The sequence below is a fragment of the Diadema antillarum genome, unplaced genomic scaffold (assembly GCF_040938485.1).
Source record: "Diadema antillarum isolate AM-2024a unplaced genomic scaffold, OU_Dant_1.0 scf00000072, whole genome shotgun sequence".
NCBI lineage: Eukaryota > Metazoa > Echinodermata > Echinoidea > Diadematoida > Diadematidae > Diadema > Diadema antillarum.
The window spans coordinates 3,363,356-3,381,270 of record NW_027270961.1 but is presented as its reverse complement, the minus strand read 5'-3'; the positions used below and the strand labels follow the sequence as shown (position 1 = coordinate 3,381,270).

Here is a 17,915-nt window from a genome sequence, read left to right as displayed (position 1 = left end):
GAAGCTGAAAGTTTTTGATGAGAGTGCTCGGGGTAATAGTTACCCTCATAAACTCCTGAATATTCATTTGATTCCAACAACAAGTGAAGATAAACTTGTTTGATCGATTCAGAGAACTTTTCAATATTCTCTGATAGTCAGTCTTTGCTTGAGGTTGTCTGTCTTGGATGTCATGTTACAATGGATAAAAAAAAGAACCAAGCAAAATTTTCCCATGGAATAGCTCTCCTCAGATTTTGTCTGCCAGAAATGTTTCATGCAAATCAAGGGCAGGAATATTGCTTCAAGGGCTGGAATTAGTTCTAGAAAGAAATAACTTGCTATTCAAAATGTAGTAAAACTCTATTTGCGAAAAAGAAGGAGAAGAAGTAATGGTAATGAATTTCTTTCTGCATGACAAGACAGTGTGCAATAGATATATTCTTTGAATCGTATCATACGACATGTGATATTTCATGAAATTACCAAAGGTTTAGCATAACAAAATTCAGCAGTAAGCTATAATGCAGTTGTAAGTGGTAAGGAATAAACAAAAAAATCAAACGAAGTTCCAGTATACTTGTGTCTCAATAAAGCACCGATATCAAAAAGAAAAAAAAAATCTCAGTGATTTATGTCTTTAAAAAGCATATAGGAAACTAATTCTCGTGGATGGCATTTTTTCTTGGAACAGACATTTGTGAACATGGTTCCCATAGCAGCACCTGATATTCTCATCTTACCAAACGGTGTGGCACACGGCATCTTGCGTCTGCTGCAGCCTGTCGAAAGAGGGCGTCCTTCAAATGAATCCACACCAACGGTATGCATGGCCCATCCACAATCCTCTGTCCCTGACCGTTCCTTCATTCAAACTAGTCTTTTGCAGAAAACCAAACTCCAAGATTTATATCATATAAGTTACATGAGAATGTGAAGGTATAAGTGAATATGGTCTTCTTTTTGATTGAGAACCAAATCGTCTTATACAATGTTGACGGAGGATTAGGCTACAGACTGACATAGAATGCAAGCTAAAAGGTAAAGTTTTTGTGATAGGCCTATGCTTGATTGATAAAGAGGAGAAACAATACTTTTATGCAAAGTAAATATCTTCTTATGATGTTTTCCACATATCTGCATATATTGGTTAAGATTGTCCTTGTTCCCTTTCATTTGTTAATATGAAATGTAACTTTAAAGTCATGTTATATATAAACCTTTCATGTTGCACTTTTACTAAAGCGTGTATTATTAAAAAAAGTATTCTTCATGCATTGTTACAGGATCGAATCACACCATGCGATGGTGAGTATTACAAGTTATCTCCAAAAATTTTTAAATGAAGAAAGAATTCATTAATTTGGAATCAATACATGATAAAATATGATGTGGGATTGTTTCTTTCAGTTCAAATTTTTCACTTGAGGATGGTGTCTTACTTGTTATAGATGCATACTTCTGAAATGGGTTACTGAATCAGAGAAAACCTGATTTTTATCCCTACATGTTTGAAGAGACACATTCAATTTCTGTTCACACTATCTTCATGTACCGGTGAGCCTGCACTCTTTTTCTTGAAAACAATTCCATTATTATTTTTCTTGAAAACAATTCCATCACTGTGAATGGTTAACATGTGATTCGTAAACTGATGTTGTCTGTGCAAAGAGCAGTTTTATTTGTACTTATTTATTTGTTTGCCATAAAACAGATAATGAACATTTATGTTTATGTCATATATATTTATGTCATATGTCATATATTATTATTATTGTTATTATCATTATTATTATTATTATCATTATTATTATTATTACTATTATTATTATTACTATTATTGTTATTATTATTATTATTATTATTATTATTATTATTATTATCATTATCATTATTACTATTATTATTATTATTATTATTGTATTATAATATATTTGTACCAATGATTTTCTTTATGATAACAGGGCCAATGTGCTGCATGTCTGCAAACCATGGAGGCTGCAGTGTTCATGCTATCTGCATCCAGGAATCACGAACACAGGTGGTTCGCAATCATTTATTCCTATTTTTGCCAGTGTTTTAAGATTGCAAGACAAATGGCTTTGAATTCAAACTTTCTGTATTTACTTAATCTATTTCCATGAGATTGTGATGACAATTTTTTAAATAAGAGAATGGGAATAGAAAGGAGCAAAGCACTTTATTTTTCTTTTGATGTGATGCACCCCAAATTATGTCCTTAGTATAACACTGCATAGTTTGACAGACAGAAGTTTGTTGTACAGTTGTGCTGTTATTGCAGGGAAGATTGCTAAAATATAATGCCTGGTCATGAGCTATCAGATGTTCAGTTAATCCATCCTGTGTGTATTGTATATTTATTCTTCTGCACAAATGTTATATCTTTATAAAACACTTTCATTATGCTTAATATTAGAACCTATGTGTACTTCCCACAATATTAACCTGTTTAGGATAGGCAAGTGTCTATGGAAATTGTGTTTTGTAGCAAAATCACCTAATTCTCTACCGGTTAAAGGCTCATCTATAAATATAGTACAAACTGGTCACCAATCTAAGAAAATTTAAAAATCATCAGTGCACCATTTTTAGAAGTAAAATTGATAGGAATGAAACCATAGTAATTAAAGGTAAATATTGATAGATTTAACTGAAATAATGAAATGATTGAAGAGGTAACACACAAATTAATGAATGCAGAAGACACACATGCAAACAAATTCTTTTGAAAGTGCCAATTATATCAGTGGAAACCATAAATCTCATCTTTCTTTGTCATCAAAGCGGAGCTGTCAGTGCGTAGAGGGTTACTATGGTGACGGGATCTGGTGCATGGATATAAATCCTTGTTTGATTGACAACGGAGGTTGCCACCCCAGCTATAGCCATATCTATGAGGTACTGTTATATTGAACACAACAAAGAAGTCTCAGTTGTGCAATGACAAATAAATCACAAGCCCCTTGATGTTGAGTAGTAGTCTATACTATTCAACTATAGTAGAAGTGAAATATTGTCAGCTATACAAAGTCATTCTTGCATACTTCTCTCGCTCATTTTGATTTGTTATTTTAGCTGTCACAGACAGATAGTCTTCAGATCTTGCTCAGATAGATTTTATTTCACTCTCTTACTTGAGTATTGTATCAACTGTGATATGCAACTCTACTTCTTCATTAGTGACAGAATGTATAATACAAGAGCATTCTGATATTAGAGGAAATGTTTTGTGGAAAAGACTTTCTTGTTTAATAGGTTATCAATCCCATTTCTGTGAATCATATATACCTGTTGATATCAATCTATCCATCTAAATTCATAATCTTATTTCAATCTATCTATATTTCTGTCTGTCAACCCAGCTATATCTGTCTATCTAATCATTCATCACACTACCAATTTATCTACCAATCCTATGCCCGAAACTTTGTATTCGGAGTACCATCCATCTGTACAAAGTCTTATGGGGAGAGGGCTTTTTCTTATGCTGCACCAACACCATTGAATTCTCTGTAATTTGTATTGCAATTTTTTGCAATTTGCAATTTTGCAATTTTGCAATTTTGCAAAAATTTGCAATTTTTGTTTGTATACTTTCTACAATGTTATGGTTTGTATAATTTGTTTTGCAAAAAAATTATTATTATCATCAATGTCATTATTATTCTTATTCTTATTCTTATTCTATTATTATTCTTCTTCTTATTATTATTATTATTATTATCTTTTTAACTTTCTATCTATCTATCAATCTATCTGTCTGTCTAAATGTTCATCTGTATGCCTGTTTGTTACCCTGTTTAGGAGCTAGGGGGTATCTCAGAGGCCAGTACATTCCTTTACCTCTTATCAAATGTGAGTATATTTCATTAAATTCTCAGAAAGCTCCTCTTTCCTAGATTTTCAGATTGACAGGCATGATTATTTTTTTAGTTGCATTTGTAGTCTTTGCAAGTTTTTTTTTAAAAGCAGTGTGATACCATGATGTTAAAACACAATAGTTGATTTCTTATTAAGAGAAGTTGATGTGTTTTACAATAATTTTGAAATATATTAAATGGACCCCCCCCCCCCCATCAACTTGATTTGTTAATTGCAACTGATTGAAAAATTGCCCTACATCGACGTAAAGGGCAATTTGTCAATCAGTTGCAATAAAAACATCTCGACGGAAGAATATCATGAATTGATTTGTTAATGTTCACATTCCAGCTTAAACTGCTACAAGCATCCATGCTGAGTATCAGTGTATTGCTGCAACAAAAGTTCTGTAATCATGCCTTTCAAATTTATTAATCTTTTTCTAGCTTCGGTCTGCTGACATGTTCCTGAGGAGGAGGGGTCTTTACACTGTCTTTGTGCCTACTAATTATGCAGTGAACACCTTTCTGAGGCAGCAGGTAATGTCAGCTTTTGCATCATTAATATCTAGCACTTTCTTCCACTATTGATTAATTCCGTGCAAGTAATTACGTAAATTCATGTTAACAAAATGCATCACAGCTGTGTAAATCCTACAAATGTTTCCACAAAGCAAAATAGTGTTTTGTGTGAAGAATGAAAAGTTTGTGGAATAAGGACAAAACTCACGCTGATCCCGATGCATAATAAACTAAGGTTTAAGTGAAACATATGCATTTAAAAGATTTAATCCTTTAAACTACTTTAAACTAAATGTCATCAAATGTCCAAACACTACAGTACTCATCACAGATACATAGTGAAAAATCTCTCGTGCAGTATCATCATAACATTTTGTAAAGTCAGGGTATTTATCTGTGACTGTATGTGGATGGCTGATGTGATGAGCTTGAATCATAGGACAGTATCTTTTTTTAAAGGATATGAAAATGCTGATGACATGGTATACTGCCTCCTGTGAAAAGTTTTCATATTTGATATTTGTTTTCATTCCATGTAGCATCTATCGCTGGATGGTCTTGAACGCTCCTGCTACTTCCTGACTCAGTACATCATGTACCACGTCATCGGTGGCAGCCGTCTCTCACGGGATGACCTCCGTAACCGCACCACTATCGGGACCATGAATGGCCAGGATTTACGTATATCTACCACCACTGTGAGTTTAGACTCTCTCCAGTTCTTGCTTTAACATATAAATGTTAAAAATCCAATGGCAGTGGCACTGTTTGATTTCTATATGAATGTGTTGACTTACGCTGTGCCAGCGCACAGCATCAAGCACTATCTTGATCTCCAAACTACCATTGTTTGGCAGATTTTCCTAGCAATTGTTAATTGCTGGGAAAAGAGATATTGGATGCAAGCTTTGAAAATGTGTTTCTGTTGTGAAGTGATAATATTTTAGTCATAGAATAGGGAAAACTTAGATGAGATTACTTGACGCCCCTATACTCAGCTCAGTTGCATGACATTGACTCTGATAGTGAGAACAGAGCTTAGCCGTAACAATTAAAATCATTACAGTATAAACTTTCAAACCAAGTAGATTATTTATTGGATCACAATGATGTCACATTCATGTTATATATGATGTAACAGTAAAATAAACAATTTGATTTTCCTCTCTCCTGCCTTAACACCTAAGCTCTCCCCCATCCACCCATATATCTCACCTTCTCTTTCTCCCATTCTGAATTTATCATATCTCTTCCTTGATCTCTCCCTTTCTCTTCCAATTATCATTCTCTCTATCTCTCACTCGTTTTCTTTCTGTCTCCCTCCTTCTGCTCTTGTGCTCTGTTTCTCGGCGTGTGTCCACAGGAGGGTGATGTTATCTTGGGAGGTGTGAGTCAAATCACACAGGCAGAGATTCCAGCATCCAACGGAGTGATCCATCTGGTTGATACCATGTTAGTGCCTCCTACGGTGTATGACTGGCCTATGGAATGGGTACGTCGGTAATCAAGCACTGCAGTTCAAATTTTATAGGAAATACAAACTTTAATCATAGATGTTAATGCAACAACTTTCTTATTTTTTAAGTTGATTTTGATGTATGGCAGTAATTTGAATTGAAGGAAAGGATGATAACCATATGAATATAGGTAATTTTAAGTGTGCTCCCATATTCTCAAATCATGTATAATTTGGACTTCTGTTTGACCGATGTACTGTTTCCTGGGCATGGTTTCATGAAAGTTGTCAGCCCTAACAAGTTCTCAGCCTCTGACAATTTCAGTAAACTCCTTGGTTTTGATTGGCTGAGAAGCTCTGGCTACTGACTGTTACTATGGTTGTTGTAGAATGATAACTTTTATGAAATGGTGCCCTGTTATTCATACTCCTTATACAAACATCTCTCAGATGCCTCTGGATTACTGATAAAATTGTCATTCAAAGTCGAACGTATATTTATTTAGAGAAAAATGTGACTGAGTATATTGACAGGCTGCAGACTTGCACTGTTCAAAGGGACATTTATTGTTACTAATTACTACAAGTACTTGCCATCATATACCTTTTATATATGGGCCATGATGCCAGAAAAGGGCCCTTAGTGCTGTCATGTACAAAACAAACCATAAAACAGAGTGGAAGTTTGACAAAGCAATACGTGCAAAAAAAAAGAAAAATCAACTGGCTAGCTGTGCGCGAATTCATAGGTTGCATCAAAAAGTGGCAGTATTTGGGCAAAATTCCCTTTTTTAAAAGCAGTATTGAGCCATTTAGGAGTGGAATTTCAGAAAATGGTTTGAATATCTAAGTATGTCAGAGTTCGTTCTACAGAATGGTAGTAAAAATTCATATATTATGCCCAAAGGGCCCTTTTTTTGTATCATGGCCCATGTATATATATTTCTGATTTATACCAGGAAATTGGGTGTGGCTCCCATGGAAGAAGGCCACCCCACCGCAGGCAGAACACCAGTGATATCCTGGACTCTTTAGCAGCGAGTCACAACCTGACCATCTTCCTACAGCTGATGCGACAGACCCCCATGCTGCGTGATCTTTTCTTCAACCCAGGCAGGAGACCCATGGGCCCCTCTGGTCCCATCAGGGGACCCAGATTTCCTTTGGAACGTCCAGTGTGGGATGAGGACATTCAGGGGGTCTCGGGTGAATTTGGGATGGGCGACTCCTCGGAAGAGGTGAGGGAAGATGTCCCACCGCGTGGCAGGGGTGTAGACATAGACAGACTCTCCAGAGGACCAAATCCTCCGATACTAGACAAGAGGATGGCTCATCCAGGATTGAGGTTTAGTCCTGATCAGCCAACACGTAGGGATAGTACTGATCAAGGCAGAAATGGATATGGATCAATCCTGCGAGGAAATGATGACCGCCATGGTGTAAGAGATCAAGATGATGATGATCGGAACCAGAAAAGGCAACGTCGACGGATTTCCCCTCATGGGCCCCCCAGACAGAGCATGCATGGCCATAGCCCCAAGGGCAGGCCTGGCCACATGGACAAAACAGTGTTTGCACCCACAGATGAGGCCTTTGACCTACTTCCTCCTGGTGTGATGGAGAAATTGGTTGCCCCTGGCAAACAGCTGCTGCTTCAGGAGTTCATTGCCCACCATGTCTTGTTGGATGAGGTGAGATGGCAACATCAGTGTCAATTTTTAAAATTTTGATGTCTACATACCATGTTGTCAGGAAGAGCTGTTGGGGGTTAGCTGGGAAAAACAAGAAAACTTCTTTTATTTTTCAATATATTTAGATGACAACCTGTTTCTATATGTCTTCCCACAGATCTACGTTGGTACCTTGTGGCGTGTCAATAGCCATTTTGATCTCCCGACCCTCTCTGGCTTGGATCTTAGGCTCGAGGTTACCAGTGAGGTGAGGGCATAATGTGTGCTGAATGCTAATCCCTATTAAAGCAGCATTAATTACTGGTACTTAACATTCCTCAGAATTAGGTATTTGAATAGTTTTGATCTCTTTAGCAAGACATCAGCTAGAGAGGAAATGTTCAAAACGGGATTGTGACACATTGGAAAGGTTGTCAACTCCTGGCCATGTTTTATGATATTTGTACGCTTTTTCTGAAGCAAAAGCAATGAAATATGTTTTTGAAATGACAATTTTTTTTTTCAGAAATATGATTTAGAGTGCATGCTGTGGAACAAGCAGTTGCCCTGTCTTTAGGCCAAAATATGATTTTTGCTTGCAAAATGGTTTTACTGTGTACCAGTATATTTTTAGATGTGCATAGATTGGCAGCCTTACATCTGCAGTAGATGTAATATGTGTTTTTTACAGTAACTGCATCAGTTGTAGCCATTTGATACTTGTGATATTAAGAAATATGTTTTATTCAATATTTCCAGTGGCCGCTTTCATGCATACCAAACACAATGACATAGAACATGTTTTTATTGTTGATGTTTAGCTTGATGTCCTTCCTAAATACAGCGATTCGATCCATCAATCATCCATTCAAAATTGTTTTGTTCATTAGATCTCTTGCAACTGAGGTATAGTTTACTTTGCAAAACCCATATTTACCCTTATGTTTTCTTCCTCTTGATTTTGGGGGATTCTTCATCTTTTTGCCTGTAGGGGGAGCTGCTCTTGAATGAGAAGAGTCGAGTGATTGGTGTCGGGATGGAGTTTATGGGCGGCATGCTGTATCCCGTCACTCGAGTCCTCTCTCTGCCTCGCTTGGAGGGAAGATGTGACAGGGAAACATCTACCATTGAAATGGTGCGTAGCAGAGATTCCATCTCCCATGCTTTAAAGCCATTTTTGCGAAATATCCCGCTCTCTTGCTTGAGTTTGAATTCCTCCCCCTCTAGCTGTGTGTCTCCCATTTAAGATGAAGTTTCTCCAGTGTAAGATTTAACTTTCGCCTAAAGAAGTTACTGTATACGCCGAATATTTCGCGAGGTTTTTATTTTCGCTAATTTCGCGAGTCAGCTGCTATTTGCGAAATTAAAAACACGCGAAAATATTGACTCTAATGCTGATATGATTGTGACGTACGCATATTTGACAGTTCAGTACAGGACTCCATGATCGCGAATTTAACCACTCGCGAAATTGTTGGGAAGTCCCGATTCCCAAAAATCTAGACTCGCGGAATATATGGCGTATACAGTAGATCATCAAGACTACCATGAATATGTTCATCCATTTTCACAGTTTCAATTTTATAGTGCTTTCTCTTTAAGTCGAAGTAAAAGTATGACCAACACTTATATATTTCTAGCACATCACTTAGGTTAGATCAGTGAAATTCGATTGCTGGAACTTAACGGCCATAGTGTAGATAGTGCATCCAATTACTGCATTTTTTCCCCAAATAGATATATCTCTAAGCCAAACAATATGAATTTTATGAAAATAAAGTAATTGTCTCTAATAAATGTCTCCCTCTAGGGCCGCTGTAGGAGATGTGGTAGTCCCATGTGTCCGCCCAATACTCCGCAGGTGGTAAGTTGTCTTCTGGGATTTCTGAAAGTATTGGCTGAACTGAAATGTTTTTTATTTCTTCCGGTTGCTTCTTCAAACCCCATCAGTAGTGGCAAGATTCATGGAAATGATAGGTTTTGACTTGTATGATCTCATAAATTGGAAGGAGCTTTTATAGGAGCTTTGGAGTCGAGCCTTTTCATTTGGTGTACACGGATAGGAATAAGAGGGTATAGATCATTATTGAATGTAGTGTGGATATTGTTCATAGCAAGCATTGGTAAGAGTTCGCAGTATTTAGTCATCAAAAAAACTAAACAAAAGGAGAATTATTGGGCTTATGTTCTTACCGATTAGTTGCCAGTAGAATACGGTAATGCTCTTAAAGACAAGATGGAATATTGTAACTATTCATCCTCATATACGCTATGAATACTTATGATCTCAGTTATGATTTGTGGATAACACTGCGTCACTGTAATTCTGACTTTGTCCTGTGAACAGGGCAAGGTGGAGAGGGGCTGTAGGTACATCGGAGGCTGGTATAACAGCATGGTGGGTTGCCACGCCAGATGCAACTTTACCTCCACGAGGCCCCTTTGCTGTCCAGGATACTATGGCCCCAACTGTCTTGGTAATGTTTACTAAAGGTGGATGGTCTGGACAATGATGATAATGATAGTGGTGATAATAAGAAGAAAATAATGCTTACGATGATGAATAAGAAGACAATGCAGTTGAGTGTGGTGGTAATTATCAAGATGATGATGATGATGACGATGACAATGATGATGCTGCTGATGATGATGTTGGTGATGCGGATGATGGTGATGATGATGGTGATGGAGATGATGATGGTACTGAAGATGATAATGATGATGATGATAGTGGTGATGATGGTGATCGATATTAGTGATGATGGTGATGATGATGGTGATGATGGTAAAAAAAAGAGGTGAAGATGAAAGAGATTGCTATTATGATGGCAAGATGATGAGGATGATTGTGATGATAAAGAAGAAGGAAATAATAATGGGGAAGAAGATGTCAATGACATTGATGGCAATGATGATGGCAGTCATAGATATCAATTCTAATATATGTTGAAAATAATGATGGTTGCAATGATAATTGTCAATATATTCATAGCACTACAAGTAACATTTATTTGGAAGCAGAAGAGAAAGAGGAAGATATGTTCTTCAGCAAAAGAAAATGCTTGAAACCAAATCATTTGCAACAACAGTGTGGACATCATGACATATGCTTTGATCAAAGTGATTGCATCATTCTGTAATGAAACCATCATGCCTTCATCCATACTGACCAGAAGCATATATCACTTGGAACAAATCTCTCTTAGTCTTTGTACAACAGGAAGTAAAATATGAGATTTATTTGAATTTCTTTGTCCTTTCTGTTTTCAGAATGTCCAGGAGGGCCCACCCATCCATGCAGTAACCATGGCAACTGCCTTGATGGCATGGAGGGAAATGGAAAATGTCGTTGCAAGGAAGGCTACACAGGAACAGCATGTGAAAAGTGTTCGCCAGGAAGATATGGTCCACTTTGTAAAGGTGAGAAATATTGTCAGGTATTTTCAGATGATAGAACATCTCTAAAGAAAATAATTATATCCCAAAAGTGATAAATAAGGCAAAGAGATTTGTCATTATAGGAAAACAAGCCAAGAGTAACTAAATGAGAAAATATATAGGCTGAATCTTGGTGAATGCACAGATCATATGTCACATATGGTAATGGTGATTTACAGTCAGAATGCAAGAATACTAAAATTGGATTGAGTACCAAACTGGATTTGATATGATTTTAACTCTATATGTGCCATGTTCACACGTCCCACTCAGTCGACGGCGTGCCAACTTTGCATATCCCACTCAAATGCACTAATCCGCTTAAACTGATCGATAAATCGCCTAATCCCGCGGTACAATGAAAGCTTTTCTCGCGCTTTTGTTCCTTTTACATACAGCTTGCATTCTATGTGGTGATTGACTATCAAGCGGTGTTCCCAACTAAATTTGCATGTAAATTCTAAGTTTCTCTCACGGTTTCATGTGCAAAAGTCATGCCTTTACAGTAATGTAGCAACTGGCCATTAAAAAAATAGATAGAAATAGATTTGTCATACAATCTATATCAAAGCAAAGCTTGGCATTCCTCTTCAACTTTGCTCACTGTTATGTCCAGCTTAACAGAAATTTGTAGAAGTTACATAGATTGGAAAAACAGAATTCTTTCTCGAAGCATGACTACTTTCGTGTCTCAGAATAACGTGGCACACAGGGGGTTTCCACCATGGCATATAAAGAGTTAATTAATCATTAGTCAGAATGATATATATTCACAGCTCTCATATATTCTCTGTTCTTTATAAATGACCTCTGACAGAGTGCCGCTGTGCTGAATCCTCCATCTGTTTGAGGCAGACTGGGGAGTGTTTCTGCCCTGCCAACAGGACTGGTCCTCTCTGTGACACACCCCTTGACACCCCACCCTCATGCACCCCTACCTGTCACCAGAATGCTGTGTGTCGACCAGGCAACATCTGTCAGTGTCTGCCTCAGTACCACGGAGATGGCTACTCTTGTATTGGTAGGTCTTGCGAAGCCAGAATATTGACCTTGTACTACTTAATCTCTTATGACCCATATCCTTCAATAGAGTTCAAACAGCATAATCTTCGTGCTCTGTGGGGAATAATGGATTACAGAAATCCCACTAAAACATGACAGTAAGTCTGCTGAAACAAATTTTGTTTCATGCATACATTTGTGACTGATGACAGATGGGAAACAGGTTTCATTTTTGCAAAACTTGAGACAGAACCTGGGCCCTCTGATCAGGCTTTGTAGTTTCACAGATACACAAAGATGAATTCAGTTTGGCACTATTATGTTTCTAGTCACATTATTAGCACTATATGCTGTCCGAGGTGATTGAATGCGATCCCCCAGACCATTTCCACACACCATGCAGCTCCATTATCTTTCGGCACGATCTTTATGCCCTCTATAATCTAACGAATCCTATAATATTCTGTCATGATTCATCTTCCTTAGGCACCAATCAATGTTTCCATGACAACGGTGGCTGCAGTGTCCATGCTACCTGCTCCCATGATGCCTCATCATTGGATGCCACCTGTAAGTGCCATGATGGTTACTATGGTGATGGCACTGTGTGTCTTCCCGTCAACTTGTGCATGGAGAACAATGGAGGCTGCCATCCCAATGCATCCTGCCGATTTCATGGCGCTGTGAGTCAAACTGAGTTTAAACCATCAAATCTCTAAAATTACATTCTCACTGACCAAGCCATAATTAGCTTCAATAACGTACTTCCACATTCATGCCCATGGTTTTAGAAATACAGTGTGTGACTTTCATATAAATTTTTCAGTGCAGCATCTCATTAAAATTGTGTGAGATTGAGAAGTTTATTTCAGTGTAGTGATTTATGTTCATGCATCAAATCGGAGAAAATTAGCAAAGTTTCTGGCCTTGTCTTTCAAGACTGACAAGCTCAAGTTCATCTTGCTTTGCAGATGACCTTGTTGTGTTGCCTTTCTGTAGAAAACAGGGTAGCTGCTGAGATGTTGTGTTTGTAGAGTCATATTTGAGTCAGCAATCATAGGATAGCAAACAATCATTTTTCAAACGATTTTTCAACCCTTTTTTTTTTGACTGATATTAGGGAATCACTGCCTGCTTTATGTAATATGAATGTCACAGCATTCAAAACTGAGTTGAAAGCTTAAAATAATGCTTTGAAATACTGGTCAACAATAAACCTTTTGATTTCGCGAAAACTGAATGTTTAATAATTTCATCTGTTTGACTTGCACCTGTTTCTCTTCGTTCTTCCCGCCTACGGTCTATTCTTGACTGTATGGACCTAGAATGCTAGGAGCTGCTGGTGTAAGCCGCCTCACTCAGGGAATGGGGTTGAGTGTCGTCTTCCTACCACAAGTTGTCTCTCCAATAATGGAGGCTGCTCTTCCAATGCCATCTGTCTGGAGGAAGCCAATGGGGGTGAGTGAGTCCTTCCCATACCCTCAACGATGGTCTCATCTGTCCTCTTCTTCATGATGGTATCATTGCCATCTGATAAACACCTCAGGCAGACCTCCCAAACTTTCTGACTGAAAAGTAGGGATGATTTGGCTCAAAAGTTTGAAAAGAAGAGCAATCCCATAGGAGTGTATCATAAAATTGTCAAGAAAAATAGAAACTCCTGTTGAAACAAGAGCTGGGAGTGGTCAAAATTCAGATTCTTCCCTCCAAATTCAGAATGGTTGGGTTGGGAAGTCTGCCTCAGGGATTAACTCAAAAGTTTTGTCATGAATTATACATGTTGCCCCACTGCACATTCATGAGATCAAGCTACTCTGTGTGGTAGTGCACATTTCACCCCCCCCCCCCCCCAAAAAAAAGGGGGGCATATAAAATGAGAAACATTTTCATTTCATTTACAACAATGATTGAGGAACAGATGTGTTGTTATAGTAATGACAAGTCAGAATGTTTCATGAAATATACTGAAGTCTGACAAATAAACGTCTTAATTCATTTGACTTTTTTTAGGTTTCAGGCGGTGCCAGTGTCTAGATGGATATGTTGGAGATGGAGTGATATGTAATGGCAACCTGTTTGACACAATCAGTAGCACACCAGACTTCTTCCAGTTTAGTCAGGTGAGGTTTGGCTGCATGTGTTTTTCAAAGACCATATATCATAATTTCATACTGCCCCATCAGGCATGCTACCACAGTCTTCAGCCACAATATAATTGACCTGACCTTCCTTTGTGTTTGTTGTTGTTTCATCTAACTGCCTTACATCTACCATGATCTAAGGACACTTGTGGAAGTATTCCATCATGATCTTTTGCAGTGTGATATAAATCCAGTGGTTTCATTATGTCAAAAAACATAATACTTTTGTGGCTTTACAGATATTTAATTGACTGTATGTGCAACAGAAGTATCACAGATCAAATAGTTCACAAGATGACTTGTACAGTAATAATTACTGGTAGATGTATGGCCTGGATTAAAGTGCGTAGCATGCTGCAAGAAATTGTCACAACACACAGCCCTGTTTTACCGGTACTTGTGCATGGCTTTAATTTGCACTATTCTCACGGATGAGATACTGTATACGCCATATATTTTGCGAGTGGTTAAATTTGCGATCATAGAGTCCTGTACTAAACAGAGAATTGTACACACGTATGTCACATTCACATCGGGATCCGAGTCAATATTTTCATGTGTTTTTAATTTCGCGAATAGCACCTGACTCGCGAAATTTGCAAAAATAAAAACCTCGCCAAATATTGGGCGTATACAGTACATATCTTGTGCTCATGAGAAAAGTCTTTACTCCACAGATACTCTGTGGAAAACCCCCCCAAGTGCTAAATTTCTGTCTCTTTCTTCAGGTCCTGGCACAGTTTTCAGATCTCTGTACCAATCGCAGGGACTTGGTCCAGGACCTTAGGAATGCTGATGATCCTGTGACAGTTTTCATCCCTCGCATTTCTGAAAATGGCACCCAACTGGTAACCTAGCTCTTATTGTCTCCTCTCTTGAATACAATGTTATCTCTACAAACAGCCAACTACTATTGATCTTTTTTTTTCTTTTCCGTCTTCAATGTTTTTTTTTCTAAAAATGGCACCAAGGAAAGGTTGAAGATAACATTAGGCACTTTTTTCTGCCTATAACAGATATTTTCTTCAGTGAAATAATGACTTTGCATAGCCATATCACAACAAACAACATCCCCTGGATTCTTCTTTTTTTTAATAATCTGTTTGTATGCAAGCTGTAAACACAGTTACAAAAAAGATAGTTCTTTTGTGTGAAGGGTATGATATACTCTCTATAGAATATCATCAAAAACCACCATCAGCACTAACTGTATGACTTACTAAACTGATTGAAATCATCTATGTATGATGGTAGGCATAATTTGAAATGTATCATGTGAAAATGACTAGAATCACTTTTTAAATAGTCATGTAGATTAAAATAATCACTGCATTGGTTTCTAGAGTTTGACAAACTTACACACTTGAGAAATAGATGTGTGCCTGATTTTTTTTAAGTGGAATGGTAGATTTTCTAATCTGAGATAACTGACGGAGAGATGAAATGGTATTACATACAGTGTTGTGGTCTTGATAAAGCCTCTTGTAGTCTGTGTGATGATTGTCCCAATGATAGCATCCCAAGATGTAGACTAGTCATCTTTCTTGGCCCCAGACCTTCTACCCATCCCAGGTGCAGTTCCACATCGTGCATGACCGGTGGAGCCGGGAGGACCTCCTGACCACGCCCAGGCTGGAGACGATGCATGGGATAGGGCTACGAGTGCAGCAGATTGAGAGCTATGATCATCAGGTGATCTCATACATTGATTCATACGCAGGGGCGGATCCAGGGAGGACTGCAACCGGCGCACGCCCCCCCCCCTTTATTTTTTGTTGAAACAAAAGAAATAAAAAGAAAAAAATGGGGGAGGGGTGCGTGCGCCCCCCCTTTAATTTTGTAAACACGCCCCCTCTTCACGGAATTCCTGGATCCGCCCCTGATTCGTACCAATTTACCCCTCTTCGCTGCAATATGATAATTGCCTGTCAATGGTTGAAGCATCTCTGATAGATCTCTGTACGCAGTCCTGAAGGGAGAGGAAACTTGTTGCATGTCAATGGCAAAATTTTGCGCACGGACGATGCAAATTATTTCTAGATTTTAGAGAAAAAAGTATAGATTTTCACATCAGAAACTCGAGTATCTTCTATGTTGGCTATGGCAAAGGAGACCATATAATACACTATACCATTCAGCACTTGTTCATTGATGCATATCATTATTAAAGTTAAGTACATGTGATATTATTGACAATGTTTGAAAAGAATGCATGGAACCAACTGTCTATTTCACTCTATTTTTTCTCTTTTTTTTTACAGTAAAATTATGAAGTTTTAAACTTCATGTATAACTGCATAATAGTTTTCCTCAGCCTGTGTGAGAAAGAAGTAAGGCAAATATAAAGTGCTGTTTAGAATTTTCATCTCTCTTTGACATCACAGTATGAATCAAAGAGAAACAAAGTGATGTGTGCTAAGCATGCTGAATAACCTAATTTAGTATTATTACTGACAATTCTGTGCCGGCAAAGACTAATATCATAGTTGATAATGGCATGCTGTTACTTTGCACATACTACAGATCACATTGACAGTAGAGGGGGTAAGGATTTTGACCTTTGACATCCCAGCCACCAACGGACTCATTCACATCATTGAGCAGCCGCTGCCCATCTCAGCCAAAATGTGCACCGGCGGGACAGTTGCTACGGTAAAGCTCAACAGAGTGTCACAGTAATGTCTTCATATGTGACTAGTTATATGGATACAGTGCACTCCCGTTATAACAAACACGGTTATAACGAAATTCCGGTTACAACGAAATAAAAATCCAGGTCGCAAAATTATTGGCACTATGTTTTTGTATTGTTCATAGGTTCGGTTATAACGAAATTTCGATATAACAAAAGAAATCTGCTGGTCCTGAGGACTTCGTTATAACGGGAGTCCACTGTATTGGCTCCAAACATGTGTGCCGTGATTGATGCAGTTCATAGGCAATCTAGGTGAAGAGAGATTCTTTTACTTAGCAGTCACTGCACTGGTGGCATAATTTGTTTTGGGGAAAAACAGAGAAAACTAAAAATAAAAGTTTGAAACCAGTTGTGGACATAGACATGTTGCAGTTGGATATCTTTCTTTCTTTTTTTTGCATAGCAAAAATATATCAATCTTAATGTATATTTACTGGTTCCCACAATGTCTTGTAGGCTGTAATATATGATGGTAGGGGACATTGGGAAATAGTATCTGCCTTGAAATAAAATTCCCAAGTAAAGTACTTGCCTAAAGTACTTGCTTTCTTACTTAAAGTACTTGCTATCTATCTAAACATGAAAATATTCAAATGAACGCAAGTTCATGCCTCTGAGAATTAGTCTGACATGAATAGCTGTTGTTTCGTGACAAAGCTTATTCTTGTTTCTCTTGACAATGGCAGCCAAACACTTCAAATATTTCCGCGAGTCACGTATTTGCGGGAATTGCCATTCCTGTTGCTCTCCTTGCCTTTGTGGCCATCGTGGTGCTGTACTGGCTTCGGGGGAAGAGAATACGAGAGTTGACTGCCATCACAACCGGTACAGCAATGCCTCAACCTCCTCAAGTAAGCTCCATGACAAGTATTTCCCTCCAAGCAATGTTTTCGGCACTGACAAGTTTTTGGCTTGATACGATCCAACTCATTTCGTGCTACCTCTGCCTTTGAGTTCAAGGTAGTTATGTTGACTACGCTATCAAGGCAGACCTAAACATCCTCCGAGGGAAATAAAAAAGAGAACTAGTGAATGAAAATACAGCTTAATTAGAATCTTATTACTCATTTCCAGAGAGCTAGATTCTTTTTGTGACTGAGGCTCTTTTTCTGTCATTACTTGTCATTTCAC

General features: G+C 38.0%; 1 protein-coding gene across 1 annotated transcript; it reads left to right on the top strand.

Moving 5' to 3' along the window:
- The first annotated feature begins 685 nt into the window (after nucleotides 1–685).
- LOC139717166 (stabilin-2-like) lies at nucleotides 686–16,768 on the top strand. Its single transcript, XM_071628666.1, has 21 exons — nucleotides 686–802; nucleotides 1,266–1,287; nucleotides 1,944–2,020; nucleotides 2,785–2,898; nucleotides 3,805–3,855; nucleotides 4,308–4,400; nucleotides 4,922–5,080; nucleotides 5,746–5,874; nucleotides 6,798–7,529; nucleotides 7,687–7,776; nucleotides 8,500–8,643; nucleotides 9,319–9,372; nucleotides 9,856–9,985; nucleotides 10,779–10,928; nucleotides 11,764–11,967; nucleotides 12,435–12,631; nucleotides 13,274–13,406; nucleotides 13,959–14,068; nucleotides 14,818–14,937; nucleotides 15,662–15,781; nucleotides 16,613–16,768. Exons 1-21 carry the CDS (start codon nucleotides 686–688, stop codon nucleotides 16,766–16,768), a joined length of 3,102 nt encoding a protein of 1,033 aa, XP_071484767.1.
- Nucleotides 16,769–17,915: the final 1,147 nt, after the last annotated feature.